The sequence below is a fragment of the Pan troglodytes genome, chromosome 3 (assembly GCF_028858775.2).
Source record: "Pan troglodytes isolate AG18354 chromosome 3, NHGRI_mPanTro3-v2.0_pri, whole genome shotgun sequence".
NCBI classification, from domain to species: Eukaryota; Metazoa; Chordata; class Mammalia; order Primates; family Hominidae; genus Pan; species Pan troglodytes.
The window spans coordinates 87,993,824-88,018,749 of record NC_072401.2 but is presented as its reverse complement, the minus strand read 5'-3'; the positions used below and the strand labels follow the sequence as shown (position 1 = coordinate 88,018,749).

The 24,926-nt window shown below is 36.8% G+C and overlaps 1 protein-coding gene across 29 annotated transcripts in view; it reads right to left on the bottom strand.

Annotated features, from left to right (window-relative positions):
* Positions 1 to 24,926, bottom strand: part of PTPN13 (protein tyrosine phosphatase non-receptor type 13) — a 221,028-nt gene that overhangs the window by 177,159 nt on the left and 18,943 nt on the right. For all 29 annotated transcript variants that reach the window (XM_016951818.4, XM_063808928.1, XM_063808927.1 and 26 more), the window contains exon 2: positions 4,817 to 4,936. In XM_016951818.4, coding sequence (XP_016807307.1) covers positions 4,817 to 4,931 — 115 coding nt within the window. In that variant the 5' untranslated portion in view covers positions 4,932 to 4,936. The remainder of the gene's footprint in view (positions 1 to 4,816; positions 4,937 to 24,926) is intronic.

Genomic DNA, 24,926 nt, shown 5'->3' with positions numbered 1-24,926 from the left:
TCTAATTAAAGATCATCAAACGTGAAGGTTATAGCACTGATGTGTGGGCCCTAACACTGTTTTTTCACAATCCTGTCTCTGAATTAAAAAACAACAACAAAAACAACAAAGCTTTACCATCTGTCCGCAAACACTCTTCCTCTGTCTCTAGACCTTCCTGTACTCAATCAGTAGTTATCCCTACATCTTTCCAGAAGGTTCCCATGGCTCCTGGTCTTTAGAAACTCTACCCTATAAATGGTTCTCAAACTTTAGCATGCATCACTATGTCCTTGAGGGCTTGTTAAAACATAAATTGCTGGGCTGCACCCCCAGAGTTCCTTATTTAGTAGGTCTCTAATGTGTGTTTTACTGTTGCTTTTTTTTTTTTTTAATACTTTAAGTTTTAGGGTACATGTGCACAATGTGCAGGTTAGTTACATATGTATACAGGTGCCATGCTGGTGTGCTGCACCCATTAACTTGTCATTTAGCATTAGGTATATCTCCTAATGCTATCCTTCCCCCTTCCCTCCACCTCACAACAGTCCCCAGAGTGTGATGTTTCCCTTCCTGTGTCCATGTGTTCTCATTGTTCAATTCCCATCTATGAGTGAGAACATGGCGGTGTTTGGTTTTCTGTCCTTGCGATAGTTTGCTGAGAATGATGATTTCCAATTTCATCCATGTCCCTACAAAGGACATGAACTCATCATTTTTTATGGCTGCATAGTATTCCATGGTGTATATGTGCCACATTTTCTTAATCCAGTCTATCATGGTTGGACACTTGGCTTGGTTCCAAGTCTTTGCTATGGTGAATAGTGCCGCAATAAACATATGTGTGCGTGTGTCTTTATAGCAGCATGATTTATAGTCCTTTGGGTATATACCCAGTAATGGGATGGCTGGGTCAAATGGTATTTCTAGTTCTAGATCCCTGAAGAATCGCCACACTGACTTCCACAATGGTCGAACTAGTTTACAGTCCCACCAACAGTGTAAAAGTGTTCCTATTTCTCCACATCCTCTCCAGCACCTGTTGTTTCCTGACTTTTTAATGATCGCCATTCTAACTGGTGTGAGATGGTATCTCATTGTGGTTTTGACTTGCATTACTCTGATGGCCAGTGATGATGAGCATTTTTTCATGTGTCTTTTGGCTGCATAAATGTCTTCTTTTGAGAAGTGTCTGTTCATATCCTTTGCCCACTTTTTGATGGGGTTGTTTTTTTCTTGTAAATTTGTTTGAGTTCATTGTAGATTCTGGATATTAGCCCTTTGTCAGATGAGTAGGTTGCGAAAATTTTCTCCCATTTTGTAGGTTGCCTGTTCACTCTGATGGTAGTTTCTTTTGCTGTGCAGAAGCTCTTTAGTTTAATTAGATCCCATTTGTCAATTTTGTCTTTTGTTGCCATTGCTTTTGGTGTTTTAGACATGAAGTCCTTGCCCATGCCTATGTCCTGAATGGTAATACCAAGGGTTTTCTTCTAGGGTTTTTATGGTTTTAGGTCTAACGTTTAAGTCTTTAATCCATCTTGAATTAATTTTTGTATAAGGTGTAAGGAAGGGATCCAGTTTCAGCTTTCTACATATGGCTAGCCAGTTTTCCCAGCACCATTTATTAAATAGGAAATCCTTTCCCCATTTCTTGTTTTTGTCAGGTTTGTCAAAGATCAGATAGTTGTAGATATGTGGCATTATTTCTGAGGGCTCTGTTCAGTTCCATTCATCTATATCTCTGTTGTGGTACCAGTACCATGCTGTTTTGGTTACTGTAGCCTTGTAGTATAGTTTGAAGTCAGGTAGCGTGATGCCTCCAGCTTTGTTCTTTTGGTTTAGGATTGACTTGGCGATGCGGGCTCTTTTTTGGTTCCATACGAACTTTAAAGTAGTTTTTTCCTATTCTGGGAAGAAAGTCATTGGTAGCTTGATGGGGATGGCATTGAATCTATAAATTACCTTGGGCATTATGGCCATTTTCACGATATTGATTCTTCCTACCCATGAGCATGGAATATTCTTCCATTTGTTTGTATCCTCTTTTATTTCCTTGAGCAGTGGTTTGTAGTTCTCCTTGAAGAGGTCCTTCACGTCCCTTGTAAATTGGATTCCTAAGTATTTTATTCTCTTTGAAGCAACTGTGAATGGGAGTTCACTCATGATTTGGCTCTCTGTTTGTCTGTTATTGGTGTATAAGAATGCTTGTCATTTTTGTACATTGATTTTGTATCCTGAGACTTTGCTGAAGTTGCTTATCAGGTTAAGGAGATTTTGGGCTGAGACGATGGGGTTTTCAATCATGTCGTCTGCAAACAGGGACAATTTGACTTCCTCTTTTCCTAACTGAATACCCTTTATTTCCTTCTCCTGCCTAATTGCCCTGGCCAGAACTTCCAACACTATGTTGAATAGGAGTGGTGAGAGAGGGCATCCCTGTCTTGTGCCAGTTTTCAAAGGGAATGCTTCCAGTTTTTGCCCATTCAGTATGATATTTGCTGTGGGTTTGTCATAGATAGCTCTTATTATTTTGAGATACATCCCATCAATACCTAATTTATTGAGAGTTTTTAGCATGAAGGGTTGTTGAATTTTGTCAAAGGCCTTTTCTGCATCTATTGAGATAATCATGTGGTTTTTGTCTTTGGGTCTGTTTATATGCTGGATTACATTTATTGATTTGCGTATATTGAACCAGCCTTGCACCCCAGGGATGAAGCCCACTTGATCATGGTGGATAAGCTTTTTGATGTGCTGCTGGATTCGGTTTGCCAGTATTTTATTGAGGATTTTTGCATCAATGTTCATCAAGGATATTGGCCTAAAATTCTCTTTTTTGGTTGTGTCTCTGCCCGGCTTTGGTATCAGGATGATGCTGGCCTCATAAAATGAGTTAGGGAGGATTCCCTCTTTTTCTGTTGATTGGAATAGTTTCAGAAGGAATGGTACCAGTTCCCCCTTGTACCTCTGGTAGAATTCGGCTGTGAATCCATCTGGTCCTGGACTCTTTTTGGTTGGTAAGCTACTGATTATTGCCACAATTTCAGATCCTGTTATTGGTCTATTCAGAGATTCAACTTCTTCCTGGTTTAGTCTTGGGAGAGTGTATGTGTCGAGGAATTTATCCATTTCTTCTAGATTTTCTAGTTTATTTGCGTAGAGGTATTTGTAGTATTCTCTGATGGTAGTTTGTATTTCTGTGGGATCGGTGGTGATATCCCCTTCATCATTTTTTATTGCGTCTATTTGATTCTTCTCTCTTTTTTTCTTTATTAGTCTTGCTAGCGGTCTATCAATTTTGTTGATCCTTTCAAAAAACCAGCTCCTAGATTCATTAATTTTTGAAGGGTTTTTTTTAGTCTCTATTTCCTTCAGTTCTGCTCTGATTTTAGTTATTTCTTGCCTTCTGGTAGCTTTTGAATGTGTTTGTTCTTGCTTTTCTAGTTCTTTTAATTGTGATGTTAGGGTGTCAATTTTGGATCTTTCCTGCTTTCTCTTGTGGGCATTTAGTGCTATAAATTTCCCTCTACACACTGCTTTGAATGTGTCGCAGAGATTCTGGTATGTTGTGTCTTTGTTCTCGTTGGTTTCAAAGAACATCTTTATTTCTGCCTTCATTTCTAACAAGTTTTCAAAAGATGCTAAGTTGCTGGTACCACACTTTCAGAACTATCACTACCCTCAATCCTTACTTATTTCTGTCAGGCTTCTTTGTGTCTGATGTATGCATTCAAATCAATTTTAGAGACTGATTCTTTAGATGACACTTGGTTTTTTCACCTACTATTCTAAGTAAGTTTTGGTCAGGTGCTATGAATGGCAAACAACATCTTCATGTGCAACTTCTGGCATGATATCAAATGTTTCTGGACAACCAAAGGATGATTCTAACTTTTCTAACTCCACAATGCCACACAACCATTTGGACCAAGTGACCTCCTCTACAGGGAAACACCAAAATACTTGTTGACCCCATATCATTCCGATTTAGAGTAACAGGGATGCATATATTATTCTACCAGATTTTTTTCCCCTCCCTCTCACCTGGTTAACTTTTCTTTTGGGTCTTAGCTTGTGTAGGAGAGCCTTCCTTTTCTGTGCCATGATCAAGTCAAATCCTCCTATTATGAGTTCTCAGAGAGTCACTGAATCCCTCCTTTTTAGCCCTTGTCATGGCTGCATTTTTTACATTTGTTTATACAGTACAAATGTGTTCGTGTGTGTGTGTGTGTATTTATTTATTTTTTGAGAGGAGTCTCACTCTGTCACCCAGTCTGGAGTGCAGTGGCATAATCTCGGCTCACTGCAACCTCCACCTCTTGGATTCAAGTGATTCTCCTGCCTCAGCCTCCCAAGTAGCTGGGATTACAGGTGCCCACCACTACACCGGCTAAATTTTGTATTTTTAGTAGAGATGGGGTTTCATCATGTTCACCAGGCTGGTCTCAACCGCCTGACCTCAAGTGACACCCCAACCTCAGTCTCCCAAAGTGCTGGGAACAGAGGTGTAAGCCACCGCACCTGGCCCAAGTATTTTGTTAATAGCTATTTTCCACATTGAACTGTGAGCTCTAAACTGAGAAGAACTGTTTTGGTTTCAATCACCATTACACTTTTGCTGCCTGGTGCAATATTGGGCACACAGAAGATATTCAAATGAATGTAGATAATAGCTGAGCTTTTTCAGCCCTTAAAGAGATAAGGAAAGTATTCCTTTCATACTCTGCCAAAGGCACAGGAATAATGAAACAAAAATCTAATCTCTGACCCTGTATCTGTTTTTTAGCTACCCAATACTGAAACAACAACAACAACAGCAGCAGCAGCAGCAGCTTACCTTTTCTGAATAATTCTTGGAGACTTTCAGCACTTTGATTTAATACAGCCCATATTTCTTCCTCCTGAAGTGGTCCACCCCGAACCTCCAGGGCCTCAGCTAGTGACACGTGCATATTACCTGGGAAACAAAGGTAACAGATGGTCTATGCATCAGCAACTTAACTGTACTTGCAGTAGTAAAAGCTCTACATCAGTGATGACAGACTATAAGCCCCCTGTCTACCTAATTTCTCAATATGGCTACCAATCTAAATGTTATCTTAAACTCAGAAGGTAAAGGAATTGGAGGGAAAAACCCTCAAAACAACCACTTGCCCTAGCCCAACACGGTCAACTTCAGAGACAGAACTGGAGAATGGGGGTGGTGACTGCTTTACGGAAAAAGGAAGAGACCCCAGGGTACTAGGAGGCACCAAAATACAGATCATAAACCAAAGCAGTCAGACTGAACTGAAGGCCTTTCCGATTTCTGTTCCAGGTTTCATCCTATCCATCCCAGATATAAAAGTAGAGAGAAATAGAGAGGAGAACCTACAGCCATGGTAGGGGAAGTTGGGAATAAGATGGAACACATTTCTTCCATTCTTTAGTTGATTTCTATTATCTCCAATATATATACTATAACTGTATATTTTGCACTAAATGCAATTAAGTATTTCCAGACCCAGCTTTGTTGGCAACTCACCATTTTCCCTGGGAGAGTCACTTTTCCTTTAAACCTCTGTTTCCCTATTGTAACGCAGGAATGATAGTAACAATAAAAATGTCATTTTGGGTGGCTATGACAAGGGAAGTGGCTATGCTTGTGAACATGCTTTGATATATGATTCTACAGAAGGTGAATTAATAAAAGATCAGATAAGTGTCTGTGCTGAAATTTTTGTCAGGTCAATTTTTCCAATGGCGTTCAGTTAAGTGATGATATACTGATAAAACTTAAGATTTTCTATGGGGCTTAATAAGCCTATTTTCATGTTACAAGAGGAAAATGTAACTAGTTAAAATCCTTCTATATAAATTTTCCTAAATTGACACAGCTTGAAAATTGTTCTTTAGAGTGATTCATAAGATTTCGACCCAGACAAAACCAATTTAAGCATAACATATATAGTATATTTCTACTGTAAGGGAGAAGCAGATTTGGAAAAGAAGCCAAATAAGGAGTTTAAAAGTTAACCTATAAAAACATCTGTTTTAGATAAAAGTTGACTTTGTTTACTCAACTAACAAGACAAGCTACTATTTTCTTTTAATTTACATTTATGGTACTTAATCCTGACTGAAAAAAGCAATTCCAACTATAAATGAGGCCAGTCTTGTCCTTTCACTTTCCTTTTTAAATGTTTACTAAAACATTTTATGCTTAAAGTCTGCCTCCAGGGTGTCTACTTATATACACAATGTGATAGTTAAAAGGAAACTACAAGATACTGCTTTAAAAAAGCCAAAAGCGTTTTTACTTAGGTTGTACAAGAAGTGCGATTATTTATTTAGATCCCCTGCCTGCACCAAAGTCTCTAGGTTCTCATTGACTTTATTATATAATAGCATATTTATTCAAGAGAAAAAAGTAGAAGCTTCATTCCTTTCTAAAGATATGTGAGTTATCTTCTACATGAAAAATATTGATAAATTGGAAGTTTCAACAGAGGGATCAGATAATATTAGCAATCAGATACCAACATGACTTGTGTGAAGGACTACCCTGTAGCAAATTTCCAAAGTAATATGTCTGAGAACTGGTTAGATAGCTCTAACGCATATACTCAGGGTATAAAGAGTAGAGCAAAGATAGAACAAGAATTTCTTTGAAGAGAGTTGTGTGCTGATTTTCATGTCTCCTCCAAAGTGGGAGGGATGTGGAAAGGTGCCTTCCTTTCACCTCAAGCCAGTGAAAGAAGCTTCAATGGGACCGCTGGGAGTCCTTGATATATGTTCTCTGGAGTTAGTGGAGGGCACATCAGGCAGTGCCTAATACACACTTTAGGAATCTAAAGGTGTTGCCCATCACTCTGAGGCAGCAACATGAGGAAGACAGGAGAGGGAGGGCACACAAGAGTGAGGAGACATACTGTATCAGAAGCCAGCTACACTTCCACTGCTCAGGGTAAGAGAGGGGCAAGGAAGCACGGCCACACAGAGGGCCAGCTTGGACCTATATGAAATCCTACCCAGAGGATTAAAATGTCCTAAAATTTAGATAGTGGCAATGGTTGCACAAAAATTCTAAAAATAACTAAAAGGTACACTTTATAAGGGTGAAGGCTGAGCATAGTGGCTTAAGCCTGTAATCCCAGCAATTTGGGAGGCTAAGGTAGGAGGATCGCTTCAGGCCAGAAGTTCAAAACCAGCCTGGACAACATGGGGAGACCCTCATCTCTACAAAAAATAAAATCAGCCGGGCATGGTGGTGCCTACTGTAGTCCTACCTATTAAGGAGGCTGAAAAGGGAGGCTCGCTTGAGCCCAGGAGTCTGAGGTTACAGTGAGCTATGATCATGCTTCTGTACTCCAGCCTGGTTGACAGAGTGAGACCGTTTCTAAAAAACTAAAAAGAATTTTTTTAAAGGGTAAGTTTTATTGTATGTGAAGTATATCTCGAAAAGCTGTTTAAAAAATTCTACCCAGAGTTCCACCTGAAGTACCCAGACCACCACTAAGAAAAAGGAAGAAGGGAGGAGGCGCAGGGGGAGGAGGGGAAAAGGAGAGAAGGGAAAGAAGAGGAGAAAGAGAAAGAAGAAGGATTCAAATTATAATTATTTCTACTGTGGAATGGCCTGAAAGAAAACTAGGCTGAGGGCTAGAGGGGTTAGGGGTTACTGGCTAGTTGGAGGGAAAAATTCTGGAGTGTCACATGTAGTGTAGTTCCAGTGAAGGACTGTGAAGAACCCACAAAAGCACACCGAAGAAAAAGGGCCAGCCTTAAACACATATCAAGTTCAAAAACCGTAAAGCAATTTCGCAACAGGAGTGTGGGAAAAACAACAACAAAAACTGTTTGCCTTGCTTTCTCTCTTCCTTCCCCTGGTTTAGATCCTGATGGGGTCAGATATAGCAACTTGCCAGTGGGTGAGGAGATAAGCAACAAAAAGAGAAGCTAATCACACTGTCTTCCATCTATAGATAATCTTAGCTAGGGAAGGGAAAAGTTTTAGCTCTGAATGGACATTGAAATGTTGATTAATATACTGACTAGGTACTTTTAATTATGGAGTTTAAGTGACTGTAGTCATTAGTATTACCAAAGGGCAAGGAGGGAATTATATATCTGGGTTTTTATATAGAGGCAGAACTTCCTCTGGTGATATAAGGAAGGAAGGAAGGAAGGAAGGAAGGAAGGAAGGAAGGAAGGAAGGAAGGAAGGAAGGAAGGAAGGACAAAAGGAAGGAGAACAAAATTAGGTTGCTTATGATGATATGTTATGTATCCCATTGTAAAACCAGTATGTTGGCTTTATACATACATACACACATATATTTATGTGTATATATAGAGAGCACAAGAGACAGACTAGGTTTTAAATCTTAAGATACTGTTTTTCCTTACTTTTTAAAAATAAATTGGGTTTTAAAATATAATTATTCCCTATAAATAAAAAAATGAAAAGGTTAAAAGTAACTTCTCACACAATAGAATTTTTTCAGCAATTAATTTTTCTAGCTACAAAGATTACTAATTATACCTCTGTTGCTTTATTGAATCAGGTACGAATTATATCAATACCGTGTTAATTTTTATTTAAACTTTTTTTGTATATTCAATATGGGATCTTTATGAACATTTCTGGTTAGAACTTCTTAGAACTCCAAAACATAGAAAGGAACATTTGTTTTTCAAAGTTATCATCAAGCTATCAGAATAGATTTAATATTTTTAATTTACAGCTTTGCTAGGCAAGAACTTAAAGATTTTTTTAAAACTGCCTCATTCTAATTACCCAATGTCAGAATTTAATGTAGTATTACAGCAGCTTTCTAGAAAACAAACAACAAAGCTATCAGCTTATAAATTGCCTACTAGCACCATCTTTCTCTCTCACATGTTTATTTTACTGTTATTATAGCACTTCAGATCATTAGCTCCGAAGATAACAAGGGAATGAAAGAAATGCAGAAGCTGAAGAGGAATGCAAAAAAGAAACAAGAAAATGGAGGGAAAAAAGCTTGAAGTCAACCAACAGATGAGGACACAATTAGTTACAAAAATTTTTTAAAGCCTATTGCTTCAATTGTTTCCTTTAGACACAGTACTAGGTAACTTGGGAGTACAGATATATAACAGACGTTATCACATTAACCTATCACAAAGGTTAAATTTTACAATAAACATAGCCATATTATTTACTTTTATTCTCTTGAAAGTTATATGCTGCATGATAACTAGAAAGTTTTTGGAAAAAATTTCAAATAAGAAAAATTAATTCTATCACATAACCAGAATCATTATTATGTTTTTGGTTAACACAGGTATTACTGACATGACCTTAAAACTGCTCACAGAGACAAAGCCACAAGGAGATTCTAACAGATGTCATTTTAATCCTGAAGGATTGTGGCACGCACAGCTAGTACATACCAGTGATTGAGAACAGAATGAACAGTAAACAGATTAACTAAATCCAATCAAGTGATAAAATAACCTGTCTGGAGACAGATTAATTAGGAATGTTTAACTTGAATCTAAAGAAATAGGGCTAATAGAAACATGCTGTTTCAAGAACAAAGCAGCTATAAAATAGAGCTCTGTGTATGCCACTAGTTTGAGCAAGGATTCACTCACCATCCAGGCTAAGGACATCTTTGGTCATTAAAAAACCACAGTGAGTTGAGAAGGCAACCCCAAAATTGTAAGCATCTTTTCATCCAGGAAGATTCAGAATTAAGTATAGAAAAGTTTGAGACACAGCCCATATATTAGTATTTTTTAAAATTAAAGAATCTGTACATATATAGTATCTTAGCTAGGAGAAATAGGTGAGTTAGAATAACAGATTAGCATGGTGATTCCAATTTAAATAGTGTAATGAGAAAATGGTTGAGGCTTGTATTTTAAAACATACAAAATGCCACTGGAACATACAAGAGACCCTTAAAGGCTTGTTATACATAAGTCTTACTATATAAGTTTTCATTCATTAGAAGACTTATTTGGGTACTTGGGAAGGTTTTTTCTGTCAGTCAGATACAAGAAATACTTTAAAAATTGGCTTTTAATTGTATGAATGCAGTTTAAAGTGTTTATGGGATGTTAATTGACTAAATTTGAAAATGCGATTATACACTCAAAGGGTCCCTTGAAATTTTCTGCATGTACAAATAGAAAAAATAATTAAATTGACCTTAAAAGCTTAAGAACTATGGCCAGGTGCAGTGACTTATGCCTGTAATCCCAGCACTTTGGGAGGCCAAGGTGAGAGGATCGCTTGAGTCCAGGGGTTCAAGACTGCCTGGGCAATACAGCGATACCTCGTCTCTATATATAATAATGCTTTTTAAAAAAATTAGCTGAACATGATGGTGCGTGCCTATAGTCCCAGCTACTTGAGAGGTTGAGATGGGAGGATTGCTTGAGCCTGGGAGGTGGAGACTGCAATGCTATAATTGCACCACTCCACTCCAGCCTGGGCAACAGAGCAAGACCCCATTAAAAAAAAAGTAAGACATAGGTTTTAGAATTTTTAATGTAATAAGAATGTTCATTTAAAAATAATTTTCAGTAAGCTTTTCTGCACACAATAAGGTCTTGAAGGCCATTAAAAAGTTAGGAGAAAATCATTGTGACTTCAGTTAGCCAATGTTTTTGTAGATATGAAAACAAATGCATGACCCAGATTAGAAAAACAAAATTGATAAACTGGAATTCATCAAAATTAAACATCTTTGCTATTTGAAAAGAAAGAACTGTTAAAAAATGAACCACAAACTAAGGAAAAATACTGCAAATCATATAACTGATAAAGGACTTATATCCAGAATATACAATTAAAAAACCAAACAATCCAGTTTTTTTTAGATTTGAATGGACATCAGAGAAGATATACGGCTGGCAAATGAGCACATGAAACAATTCTCAACATCATTAGTCATTAGGAAAATAAAAATAAAACAATGAGATATGACTACATAGCTATGAGGATATCTAAAATTAAAAAGATTAACCACAATGTGTTGACAAAGCATACTAAGTATTGACAAAGATGTAGAGAAACTGGAATTTTCATACATTGCTAGTGGGAATGTAAAATGGCACACTTTGGAAAACTGTTAATATAGTTTCTTAAAAAGTTAAATATACACTTAACATATGACCTAGCCATTCCATGCCAAGCTGCTTACCCAATAGAAATTAAAGCATATGTCCATACAAAGACCTGTACACAAATGTTCATAGCAGTTTTAATTGTAACAGCTAAAAACTGGAAACAAGCAAATATCTATCAACAGGTGAATGGACAAAAAAAAATCTTAGTATATCCTCACAATGGAATACTAATCAGCAATAAAAATTATTACTGATACATGTGACAACATGGATAAATCTGAAATAATTATGCTAAATGAAGAAAGACAGAAACAAGTGTACATGTTGTATGATTACATTTATACAAAATTATAGAAAATACAAACTAATTTACAGTTACAGAAAGCAGATCAGTGGTTGCCTGAAGATGGTATTGCCCTATGGAGAGGCATGTGGGAAAGATTAAAAAGGGGCATGAGGAAATGTGGAAACATTTGGAGGTCATAAATATGTCCATTATTCTGATTGTGGTGATGATCTCATAGGTACATACATATGTCAAAACTTAACAAATTATACACTTTAAATATGTACAGTTTATTATATGTCAAACATGCCTCAATAAAGCTGTTAAAAAGAAAAAAAAACCAAAAACTAAACCCAATCAAAGGTGAAACAGCAATCCTTTTCTCTGTTCCATGAAGCTGCCTGGATGTTTTTAGTGTTAGAAGAAACTAACCACAACTTCAGGTAACATTTGCTTTTTAAGAAATAATAATAAATGGTAAATTTGTTTTCTAAAAGTTAACTTTTCTCATTTTTTTTATTGTGGTAAAAATATACAACGTTAAATTTACTATTTTAACCCATTTTTAAGTGTATAGTTCAGTAGTGTTAAATATATTCACATCGTTATTGAACAGACCTCTGGAACTTTACCTTGTAAAACTGAAATGCCCTTGGTAACCAACTTTGTACTTTCTGTTTCTATGATTTTGACTATTTTAGATATTTCATATGAGTGGAATCATTTAGTACTTGTCCTAAATGACTAGCTTATTTTGCTTCACATAATGTCCTCAAGGTTCATCCATGTTATAGCATGTGACAGGATTTCCTTCTTTTTTAAGGCTGCAAAATACTTTACCATATATGTATATACCACATTTTCTGTATCCATTCACCTGTTTAGAACATTTGGGGTTGTTTCCAGTTCTTGGCTATTACACATAATGCTGTGATGAACATGGGTATGCAGATATCTCTTTGAGATCCTGCTTTGAATTATTTTGGATATACAGCTGACCCTTGAGTAACGTAGGGGTTGGGGGAACTGACCCTCTGTGCAGTTGAAAATTCACATATAACTTTTGATTCCCCCAAAACTTAAGGTTCAACTGTATACCCAAAAGTGGAATTGCTAAATCATATGGTAATTGTATTTTTAATTTATTCAGGATTACTGTTTTTCATAGTAGCTGCACCATTTTACATCCCCACCAACAATGCAAAGAGTTCCAGCATCTTTGCACTCTCACTAATAAAAGCACTATTAGAGGTGTAGAAGATTAAGGGTTCATCTCCCTAATACAAAATACATTAATATTTCTTTCCATTAGAAGTAGTTATAGATCAGGTAGTTGAGAAAAAATATTATTGCCTAATATAGTTAGAAAAAACTAAGAAAGAATAGGAATTTTAAGGAGAAAAAGGAATAAAGCTCAGTGAAGTTTTAATTGGATGTTGCCACAAGGTAGAAACAGCATGTATCTAAATGTTTTTGTTGCAGTTGGAGCAATGTTTAGTATTTGTCAACTTTTCCATTATGCTTTCCCTGTGAAAGAAGATAAACTAAAATAAACACAAGTCTAAATTGCCTTTCTGGGCCTCTGGTTCATGTCAACTACTTATCTAAATAGAAATCATGTATGCCTAGTCCCTGCTTTCAAAGGACAGCTTCAAAGAATAAGAAGAAAAACTCTGGAATTCTTCAGTCCCTCTCTGCATCATTTAAACTTAGGAGAAAAGTAAAACCAGGGGGGAAATCTCTAATTTCACATTTGTTCTTTCTCTTCACCAACTGGAAGGTACCAACAGAAAACAATGCAATGGTAGAATTTTGATGTTGAGTATTGTCTTTCTACAACACCTTTCCTCGCTACCTACAGACTTATGTTAAGATCATTGCTTTAGGATACTGCTGATCTTCCTAAATTACATAGACTTAAAATGTCTACTGGACAGCAACCAAAGGAAACAAATACGGATAAAACACAAAAGATCAAGTAAAAATTCATATTTGTCCTTTACATTGTAAAAAATAGTGTGCTAAGCAGCATTCTGCGATTGCCCTCAAGATTCCTTTCACGTTGTAAACTGCCTACGTAGTGGGGCATATCGCAAGGACCTAAGGGTGGCCTCTAGGAGCCAAAAGTGTATCCCAGCCAACGACCAGGAAGAAAAGGTCCTACAATCACAAGGACTGAATTCTACCAACAAGCCTTTAGACTTCAGGACCATGAGTCTGGGACTAAAAGTTGATAGGTGTGGTGTGGTACCAGACATTAAACACACACACATACACACAAAAAAATAAGCAAACAAAAACAAACTAAAAATATCTAGCAGGTGAGAGGATAAATCAATGATTATAATATATATTGTGTTAAATATCATAATGGTTCAAAGTGCCATGGGATTCCAAAAAGGGTATTTAATTAGACCAGAAAGGAAGATTTTGGAAATGATTCCAAGGTTGGGATGAGGGAGGAGGGTGTAAGTAAGAAGAAGGTAGATAAAGAAGATATAAGGGGGTTATAGTTAAGGCCTTCCAGGTAGGGGAAATAACCTGTATTAAGAGAGAGACAAGAAACAGTAGGAGGTATTCAAATTCTGTAGACTATCCAGAGAAGGGGAAGAGAAGACAAGAGATGAAGCTAAGTGGTAAATACCAGTCAGATCATGAAAGTTCCAAGATACAGGAGGAGGTGGGTAAGCAATAGGTAAAGTCACAAAGATTAGAGAGTGATTACCTTTCCAATGATACTTCTTCTGGTCTGCTGAAGTCAAAGGGAAAGGAGCATGTTTCATGTTTAGAGATGGAAATGTTAGGTGGAGGACTTCTTGTCTAATGGCCTCATTCATTGGCTTAGTGAGGTAGTCCTCATTACCTATTTCAAATGCTTCATATACCTGCCCATGTGCTTATATATACCCTCAAAGAATGACTTTCACTGTGTATTCAGGAATCTGTAGCTCCCCAGGTAGGTTCCATACACAATAATGTTAAAGAACCATTGCATTTTTGGATAAAGCTTTTTTGTTGCTTTTTAGAGTCATGTTCTGACTATGTTAACCAGATTGGAGTACAGTGGCTATTCACAGGCATGATCATGGCACATTGCATTCTCAAACTCTTGGCCTTAAGCAACCCCGCCTCAGCCTCCCAAGTAGCTGCAACTATAGGCATGCCACTGCACCCAGCTTTTGGATAAAGCTTTAACCCTCAATTCCAATAGCTCCTATGATGTTAATCAATTCTAAGACGAGCAGTCAATGCCAGACTTTCCTAATTATTCAGAGGTCAGCTAGTTGAATACTTCCTTACCATGCTCATCCTTGATTTTAGCAACTGAACTAACTATTCAACAAAGGGCTATTTTGAGTGGTGCCCTTTTAAGTCTACAAAACTAGAAAACTAAACAAAGCAAAGGGACTATTAGAGCTGCAGAGCTCAGGTACTATAGAATCATGTATCATCTTATAATGAGAGCACTGGTCCCTGGGTATTCTCTTTTTGGCTGTCCCTTGAGCCAGAGATCAGATCCTCAGCTTTTTCTTGGTTGCATTTAGCAACCAACAAATAAGTAGAGAGAAGTCAAAGATTTGCTTGGAGGATACTGCAGAAAGAGAGTTGAGAGTTGTGGCAGGAGTTATTGTGGGGAAGGATTACGGGGTCTATGCAGTATAAAAAAGAAAATAAAGCTACAAGAGAGTCAAATAAATTGTAAAAGAATGGAACGATCCACCAACTAGATTATTAATTCCTTCATTTATTTAAATATTTGTTACAACTATTATGTGCTATGCATTGATAGGTGCTAGGTTTTTATTCAATCAATTAACAAATATTTATTATTTACTATGAGCCAGGCACTGTTTTAAGTACTGAGGAGATAAGAGTGAATAAACTAGACAAAAATAACTGGTCCTATGGAGAAGACAGACAATAAATAAGTACAATAACTAGAATATCGTATGGTAATAAATGTGATGGAGGAAAATAACTAAGAAGGAGGCCTAGGGAATAGCAGGAGAGTCAGAAAGTAGACATTTAAAATATAAAAATCAAGGAAGCCCTCACTGAGAGTTTGCCATTTGAGCAAAGATCTAAAGGAGGTGAGAGAGTGAGATGTGCATATACATAGGAAAGAACATTGTGGGCAGAAAGTAAAGAATTTGGATCATAATTCCAAAAGACAGAATCCTGAAAGCCATAATCCCAAATGTTGAAATCTCAGAAGATCAAAATCCCTAAAGTCTAAAATTCTGAAAATCACAATCACAGGATAGTTGCATCATGTTAGGTGAAACTATTACCTGGTTATTGTCTTTATTTGGAAATGAATTATGGTTTGAGGAGATGCATATGAGTGCCAAGTTGACAAGGAGTAGACTTGTGGATTTAAGTTTAGGTGTCAGCTTAATTGGATTAAGGAATATCTAGAAACCTGGTAAAGCATTATTTTGGGTGCATCTGTGAGGGGGTTTCCAGAGATTAGTATGTGAGTCTGAGTGGAGTGGGTAGAGAAAATCTTCCCTCAATATTGGCAGGCACCATCCAATTAGTCAGGGGCCTGGATAGGACACACACAGAAGGTGAACTGGTCTCTCTCTGAGAACTGGAACAAACTTTTCTTCCACTGCCTTGGACATCAGAACTGCATACCTGCCTGTCTTTAGACTCCATGACTTACACCAGCAGACCCCCGGGAGGTTTTCAGCCTCTGAATGAGTTACACCATCAGCTTCCCTGGTTCTCAACATAAAAACATTGAGACATTGAGCTCCCAAACTGGTAGCTGTGGGACAGGTGGGAAGTGATCAGATTCTGGAAATATCTTGAAGGAAGGGCCAAAAGTTTTTGTTGATATGGATGCTCTTTGCCCTAAGAAATTGGCAGGAGGGAGTTACCATTAACTAAGACAGGAAGCCTGTGAAAGGAGTTGGTTTGGAGGGAAAGTTTCAGAGTTTGATTTTGTAGGTTATGTTTGCAATGCTGATTAGACATTCAAGTGAAGATGCTAAGTAGGTAACTGAATATATGTGGTAGGCATAAACATTTAGAATAGTCAACATATAGATTGTATTTTAAAGCCCTGAAATTTCATGAGACTCTAAAGTAGTACACACAGATAGAAGAGACATCCAAGGACAGAGAGATGAAGACTAACAAGAAAAGGAGACTAAGTGGCTTTGCCCCAAAACCACCTCTTCTAGAGAGCCCTGATTATCTCAGAATAGGTTTGGCTTTTAAATAGCATTTGTTGAAATGAGGATTCAAACAAGGTCTATACACTGTATATCTCTTTTAATCTAAAACAGTAATCCCTTCGTTATTGGTTATATTTTTAAAGTTCAACTTTTTTCCTTTCATTTTAAGACCTAGAGTCCCATCATTAGAAACAAATGAAGTAAATTCACAGCAAATAGGTAAAGTTTTACTACCCTTCGTTAACCTACATTAAAAGGGGCTTTATGTACTTCGTTATTACCAAAGACTCTCCATAAGCTCGTATTCTGTAATTATCTCTCTCAAAACTACAGTATGTTTTTAAAGAATTAGCCTTTATTAAATTAGCAGAAAAATCTAAGCTACAGTAAATGATAAAAAGTAAAATTGATAATTTATGTTCACACTGATTTACAGAGCACAAAATAAGGGCAATGGTCTTATTCTCCATATTCTATCAGTCTGAAGATAAATGTAACAGAATTTTACTAATTTGTGTGGTAATTACTCAGTGTGCAATTCAGAAGGAAGAAAATACAGGGGGTTGTAATGATAACTCAAATGACCTTTTGGAGAAACAAAGCAGAGAAGTTTTTAGCAAAGAATAATGTTTATTTAAGGTTCTGTCTGTTATGGATTCTATTATAAACAGTGAACTATATATCTTATTAAGGTCATTTAAAATGTATTAAGGACAGAACTCGACACATTTGATATTGCTTATTGGGTTATTGCTACTGACTTTTATTAGGAGGGAGGATGAGGAGGAGAGAGGGAGCAAAAGGAAGACACAAAGAAGAACATGACTGACGAAAAAGGAAAAGAATAAGAAAAAAAAGAAAAATATCTAGCCTCACTTTATCTCTTATGCATATTCTTATCTACACCCGGGTTCCCAACTACTTATGACAAACTCTGGACCAGCTATGTTATGTTTAAAAAAGTAATGCAGTGCTTTACTCTATATTCTGAAACATCCCCAGCAAAGGTCTGGGGCAACACCCAGTAATCTAACACATCAACATTTCTGCAGTAAACTGATGAATATTTACACTAAGTGGGATAAATAAAAACTGTAAATAGCTTCATGTCAGTTCAGTCAGGTTTTGCCACCAAAAAAGCTCAAGTACAGTTTTGCATTCAAATGAGTTTAAAAAAACACTTGCTTTTTCAGACATTTTTGGATTTTGAATTGCAGATGAGAGATTGTGGACACATATTTCACTAAGAAGGCTGGTTAACTCTATAAGAAAGTCGGCTATCTTTGAAAGCATTTTGCCATAATTCTAGGGACTTGAGAGTGGAACTGAACTTAATTAAAATTTATACGGTAAAGTCTAAATACATGAGGGCTACATCTTTAAATGGAGATAAAAAATTTTTAAATATGCAATTGCTTATTGTGAATACAAGAGATTTTGATGCACTAATTGTTAAAGTGATGACACCCACAACAAAGGATTTTTGTCTACATTCACAGCCTGCAGTGTGATCCCCACATGTGTACCCCAGCCCAGGCTTTGTGTGCCTTCTTAGTGTACAGAATTCATTAAACGAGTGAGAAACTGGAAGCACAAGATCCAAATAGAGGTAACAGGTGTCCTACATGAAAGAGAATTAAGTCATAAATCTGTGTTTTAGGGAGAAACGGGGTGCTTCTAGAGAAAAATAGCAGAGTGAGTCTTCTTGCGACAACAGATACCTAAACAAAAAGATAAAAATCTTTAGCTATGTCTATTAAACACTTGGCTAATAAGAGGGAAACAGCAGGAATAATCGTTATTTGACATTTATTTCTAAAATCACTTCTATAATTCCGAGAGGTAAAGCTAGCTAGCCCGAAATTAGACCTGCTAGAAAGAGATAGTAATGCACTGATTTAGGGAAGAGCACTTGGTAGAAATATTATTTCCTTTGTTAAGTTAGAAAATGTAAACTATACACAAATAAGTACATTTTGTGATAGAATTTGAAAATTAAATTTAATTGCAGTGTAGCATTTAAATTTCATTATATCAGTAATGTTGGCTATTTAGACATGATGTTCTAGTACCGTTCCAGGTCATGAAACTTGGAGAAAGAGGTCCTAGAATGTTTTTGCTCTGTTCTCCTTTACAAATAACCCATATGTGTACTGCATTAATGAATCATCTTGCTAAGTCACCTATTTTTTCTGAATGGGCAAAAACTGGAAGCATTCCCTTTGAAAACTGGCACAAGAGAGGGATGCCCTCTCTCACCACTCCTATTCAACGTACTGTTGGAAGTTCTGGCCAGGGCAATTAGGCAGGAGAAGGAAATAAAGGGTATTCAATTAGGAAAAGAGGAAGTCAAATTGTCCCTGTTTGCAGACGACATGATTGTATACCTAGAAAACCCCATCTTCTCAGCCCAAAATCTCCTTAAGCTGATAAGCAACTTCAGCAAAGTCCCAGGATACAAAATCAATGTACAAAAATCACAAGCATTCTTATACATCAATAACAGACAAACAGAGAGCCAAATCATAAGTGAACTCCCATTCAAAATTGCTTCAAAGAGAATAAAATACCTAGGAATCCAACTTACAAGGGATGTGAAGGACCTCTTCAAGGAGAACTACAAACCACTGCCCAATGAAATAAAAGAGGATACAAACAAATGGAAGAACATTCCATGCTCATGGGTAGGAAGAATCAATATTGTGAAAATGGCCATAATGCCCAAGGTAATTTATAGATTCAATGCCATCCCCATCAAGCTACCAATGACTTTCTTCCCAGAATTGGAAAAAACTACTTTAAAGTTCATATGGAACCAAAAAAGAGCCCGCATCGCCAAGTCAATCCTAAACCAAAAGAACAAAGCTGGAGGCATCACGCTACCTGACTTCAAACTATACTACAAGACTACAGTAACCAAAACAGCATGGTACTGGTACCAAAACAGAGATACAGAACAATGGAACAGAACACAGCCCTCAGAAATAATGCCACATATCTACAACTATCTGATCTTTGACAAACCTGACAAAAACAAGAAATGGGGAAAGGATTTCCTATTTAATAAATGGTGCTGGGAAAACTGACTAGCCATATGTAGAAAGCTGAAACTGGATCCCTTCCTTACACCTTATACAAAAATTCATTCAAGAGGGATTAAAGATTTAAATGTTAGATCTAAAACCATAAAAACCCTAGAAGAAAACCTAGGCATTACCATTCAAGACATAGGCATGGGCAAGGACTTCATGTCTAAAACACCAAAAGCAATGGCAACAAAAGCCAAAATTGACAAATGGGATCTAATTAAACTAAAGAGCTTCTGCACAGCAAAAGAAACTACCATCAGAGTGAACAGGCAACCTACAGAATGGGAGAAAATTTTTGCAATCTACTCATCTGACAAAGGGCTAATATCCAGAATCTACAAAGAATTCAAACAAATTTACAAGAAAAAAAACCCCATCAAAAAGTGGGTGAAGGATATGAACAGACACTTCTCAAAAGAAGACATGTATGCAGCCAAAAGACACATGAAAAAATGCTCATCATCACTGGCCATCAGAGAAATGCAAATCAAAACCACAGTGAGATACCATCTCACACCAGTTAGAATGGCGATTATTAAAAAGTCAGGAAACAACAGATGCTGGAAGGGGAAGGGGGAGGGATAGCATTAGGAGATATACCTAATGCTAAATGACGAGTTAATGGGTGCAGCACACCAACATGGTACATGTGTACATGTGTAACAAACCTGCACATTGTGCACATGTACCCTAACACTTAAAATATAATTTAAAAAAGTAAAAAAATAAAAATAAAAATTCAAAATTCCAAGTACTGTTTCAATTCAATGCCTACTGTTTTTGCACCATCGTAAAGTAAAAAAATCATTAAGTTGAACCCTCCTAAGTCGAAGACCGTCTGTAGACATATAACTTGAAAAATCTGGTCAGTGCAACAGAAGAACTGAATTTTTAATTTTTATTTAATTTTAATTAATGTAAATTTAAATGGCCACAGGGAACTTGTGGCTACCACATTAGATAGTAAAGCCCTAGAAAATTATGACAATAGGGTTATAACAGGTTGCTTTGCTTCCTCTCTTGTCCCTCAGTAGTCTATTCTCACTAGTGACTCTTCAATATAGGTCTAATCATGTAATTCCAATGCTTCGTGGCTTCCCATCACACTTAGAATACAAATTTAAATTCCTACTCAAGCTCACAGCTCCCTACAAGATTTTTTCCTCAAACTATCTCATCTCAACTATTCACGCTCTCCCCTTCAGTCCTGACACACTCAACTCCAGTCTTGGTGACTCTTAATTAAGCCCTTGCATTTGTCTAGAACACTCCTGTATTAGGCTGTTCTTGCATTGCTGTAAAGAAATATCTGAGGCTAGGTAATTCATAAAGAAAAGAGGTTTAATTGACTCATGGTTCTGTAGGCTTTATAGAAAGCATGGCGTTGGAAGGCTTCTGGGGAGATCTCAGGAAGCTTAGAAGGAGAAGGAGGAGTAGGCACATCACATGGTGAAAGCAGGAGCAAGGGAGAGAAAGAGTGGGTGGGGAGATGTCATATACTTTTAAACAACCTGACCTCGTATGAACCCAGAGCAAGAGCTCACTTATCACCAAGGGGATGACCCAAGCCATTCATGAGAAATCTGCCCACCCACCCCCCCATGGCCCCACGATCTAAATACCTCCCAACCAGGCCCCACCTCTAACATTGGGGATTACATGTCAGGATGAGATTTGGGCAGGGACAAACATCTAAACTATATCAACTCCTGTCTGAAATATCCACGTCTGAGCTGCCTCACTTCATTCAGTTCATTGATCAATTCTTACCTCACCTCTATGAGGTAACATCTCTATGAGGCCTTCCTTGACCACCTCAATCTATAATACCAGCATCACCCACTCCCTCACTCTCTCATACCATTATCCAATTACATAACACTTCATGACATTTATAACACTTTATATTATAGAATTAATCTTTATTGAATGTATTTGACAACAAAATGTAAAACTAATGAGGACAGAGATTTTGTCTCTTTTGTTAACTGGTGTATCACTAAATGTCTAGGACAACTGCTAGTACACAACAGATTCTCAATAAATATTTACTGAATGACAATAAACTCAAATCTCATTTACCCTCTCTCAGTCTTACAGTCACATAAGAAATATTTATTCAGTGCTCATTATTTACAAGGCACTGCATCAGACAATGTAGGGAATTCAAATTGAAAGTAGCTTAGACCCTGTAAATCAGATTACTGCTGGAATACTCCTTAAAGTTCTTTAAATCCTAAGTTTTGAGCCTATGACTTAGAAATAGCTGGAACTGTTTCCATTGGGGAAGAGAGTAGGAGATATGATGTCTATCTTTTAATGTTAAAACATTTGCCATCTGGAAGAAGTAGTCTTTTTATGGTATTCCTAACAGAATGCAGAACTGAGACCAATGAGTTAAAATTGGGTAGTTTTCAGTATCATATATGTACCTTCTAATAATATAGAAAAACTCTTGAGATAATGTCCTTAAGTGGTTAAGCAGAGGGAAATAACCATCTGGAGAGGATGTCATAGGGATTTTCCTATATTAGGTGACTGGGGTGGCCTCAGAGGACCTCTAACATGTTTTCCAAGTCTAACACTATATTGTTTGTAAAATGCTATAATGAACGCAAATTAATATATGTTATTTTCTAACAAGTTGCTTCCTGCTTGTTACAAGTAATAACTTTCAGGGTTGACAGACAGTAGGGAATGAAAATGAGGATCAAAACAGAATTAACACACAAATATTCTACTGAATAATTAAGAACACTATGTACCTGTGCTTGCAGAAATACACTCATATAAGTATCAGATTGAACCATATGAAACTAATAATATTTGACCATCTTTATGGTTCAACTTAAAAATGACTTGTCAGGTTTTATTAGCATAGTCACTATGTAATTTCTGTATCTGCATTATTAGAAAGTCATTCTTAAAAGTATTCGGCTAACAGAAAACAAAATCAATTCAATAGCATATGCCATCTTCTAACATTTCACTTGGACTAACAAAACACGATAAATCCTTGGTTCCAATCAATAGACCGTGAGAGATTTACTCTTAAAACCTACAACTAATAGGTCCATTAATTCCTAGGAACTTGAAAAATCTGCTAAAAACAAATTGTGTACTATAATATATGCTAGGACTAGACATGTAGTTCAGTAGCAGATTCAAACTTGTTAGTTAATAATCAGAATCTAGATGACAACCCCCTACTTCAATTAGTAATTACATCTTAGGTAATCAGTACAATTATAATACAACCAGGTTTTTTTCTTAATTCAAAAACCAAGTATAATTTTTAGGTCTGAGGTTTACAAAGGGCATTTCAGCTCTCTTAAACCTAAATCTACATCTTAGCAGTCTAATGTTAGAGGTTATTTCCAAAATCAACAATACTTTACTGGAATTGGTAGCATTCCTTTAGTACTGAGATTTTCGAGTAAGCAAGCTTTACATTTTCCATTACAGGACTGTTTTGTTTTAGTCCATGGCAAGACAACACAACCTTATTATCAGGAAATATATCTTGATGTTTTTTGTTTCACTATAAATACCCATTTACATTTACCTGATAATTCCAACTGGTTTTTGGCATGAATTGGCTATTTGTTTAATTGACCATGTCAAAAGTATTCTGTCAGAAGTAAAGGAAATTTTTAGAAGTCAAACCAAGAAATAATAGCTTTACTGAGAAATGATTAAATTTTTTATAGTAAAAAAAAGATTATCCTTTTTGAAGAATAGTATCTTATCAATTTGTAAAATCAACCATACAATAGTGTTGACAAAAACTTTTGTGTGCAAATAAAATTGCAATATTACAGTTTTAGTAAAAACAATTCATTTAAACTAATAAATCAAACAGTAATTTAGAGTGGGGTTATTTTGTTCTGTTTATAAATGGGGGTAATTTTGGGTTGTTTTTCTATTCAGTTTACTGACACAGATTTTGTCTTAAATACTTTGTCTAGAAATCCGTCTTGTATATTACAACAAAACTACCCTATATACTGAAAAAGTTGCTAATAAATTCGATTGTATTTTATATAAAAAGTAAATGCCATGGTGCTTATTTTTCCTAGCTATGTATCTCTGAGCCCCTTACCCTTAAAAACAATAGGATTGACAATTATGAGTTAGAAAAATACACAACTCTTAACAGATATTCTTCTTCCATTTCCACTGCCCTTACTCCTTGTTGCAGAATCTGTCTTCCAATACAGAGATCAGAAATTCTAGGTATTTAACTTCCCAGTCTCACTGCAATGAGGATATAAGCAACCCATCCTAGCTAATGGTACTGAGACAGAATGTAGTGACAGAGAAACCAGGAAAGATTTTCCTTCCTAACAAAAAGATAAATGAGGGGGAAATGTCTTTATTCTTTGTCTAGCGATGCAAAAAAGAATTAACATAGCAGGCTTGCTCACAAGGTTGACCTTTAGCTGGCATCTGAGAACTTTGATTTCAGGAGGGTTCTCACTACTCCCCAAACTCTTTTTTTTTTTTTTTTTTTTTTTTGAGACGGAGTCTCACCTTATCGCCCAGGCTGGAGTGCAGTGGCACAATCTCGGCTCACTGCAAGCGCCGCCTCCCGGGTTCACGCCATTCCCCTGCCTCAGCCTCTCTAGTAGCTGGGATTACAGATGCCCGTCACCACGCCCGGCTAACTTTTCGTATTTTTAGTAGACACGGGTTTCACTGTGTTAGCCAGGATGATGTCGATCTCCTGACTTCGTGATCTGCCCGCCTCGGCCTCCCAAAGTGTTAGGATTACAGGCGTGAGCCACCGCACCAGGCCACTACTCCCCAAACTCTTAAAAGTGGCACACTGTGTGTCTAAACTATTTGTGCAAACAATGTGGTTTATGCTGAACACCTGCTTTCCTTATGGGAATCTGGAATTTTGGTAAGTGCTCGGCAGAGGGTACTCACATGATCAGCCCTGAAGGTAATATTCCTTGCCCACAGTAAGTAGTCAAAATGTTAGCCATTATTATTTCATTACTGCACTTTAAAGAGTCTTATAAAGTGGGCCAATTTACTTTTCTCAGCCTATTATCAAGTTCAATAATTAGAAAAGTATCAGATACATTTATCGATGTAGTTAGCATTTCCAGTGTTCTTCATTTTGTTGTGTAAATCCATTTGGTATCATTACCCTACTGCCTGAACAACTGTCTTTAACATTTCTGGTAATGCAGATCTGCCGGTTATCAATTCTTTCAGCTACTGTATATCTGGGGGAAAAAACCACTTTATTTCGCCTTTGTTTTTGAAAGATATTTTC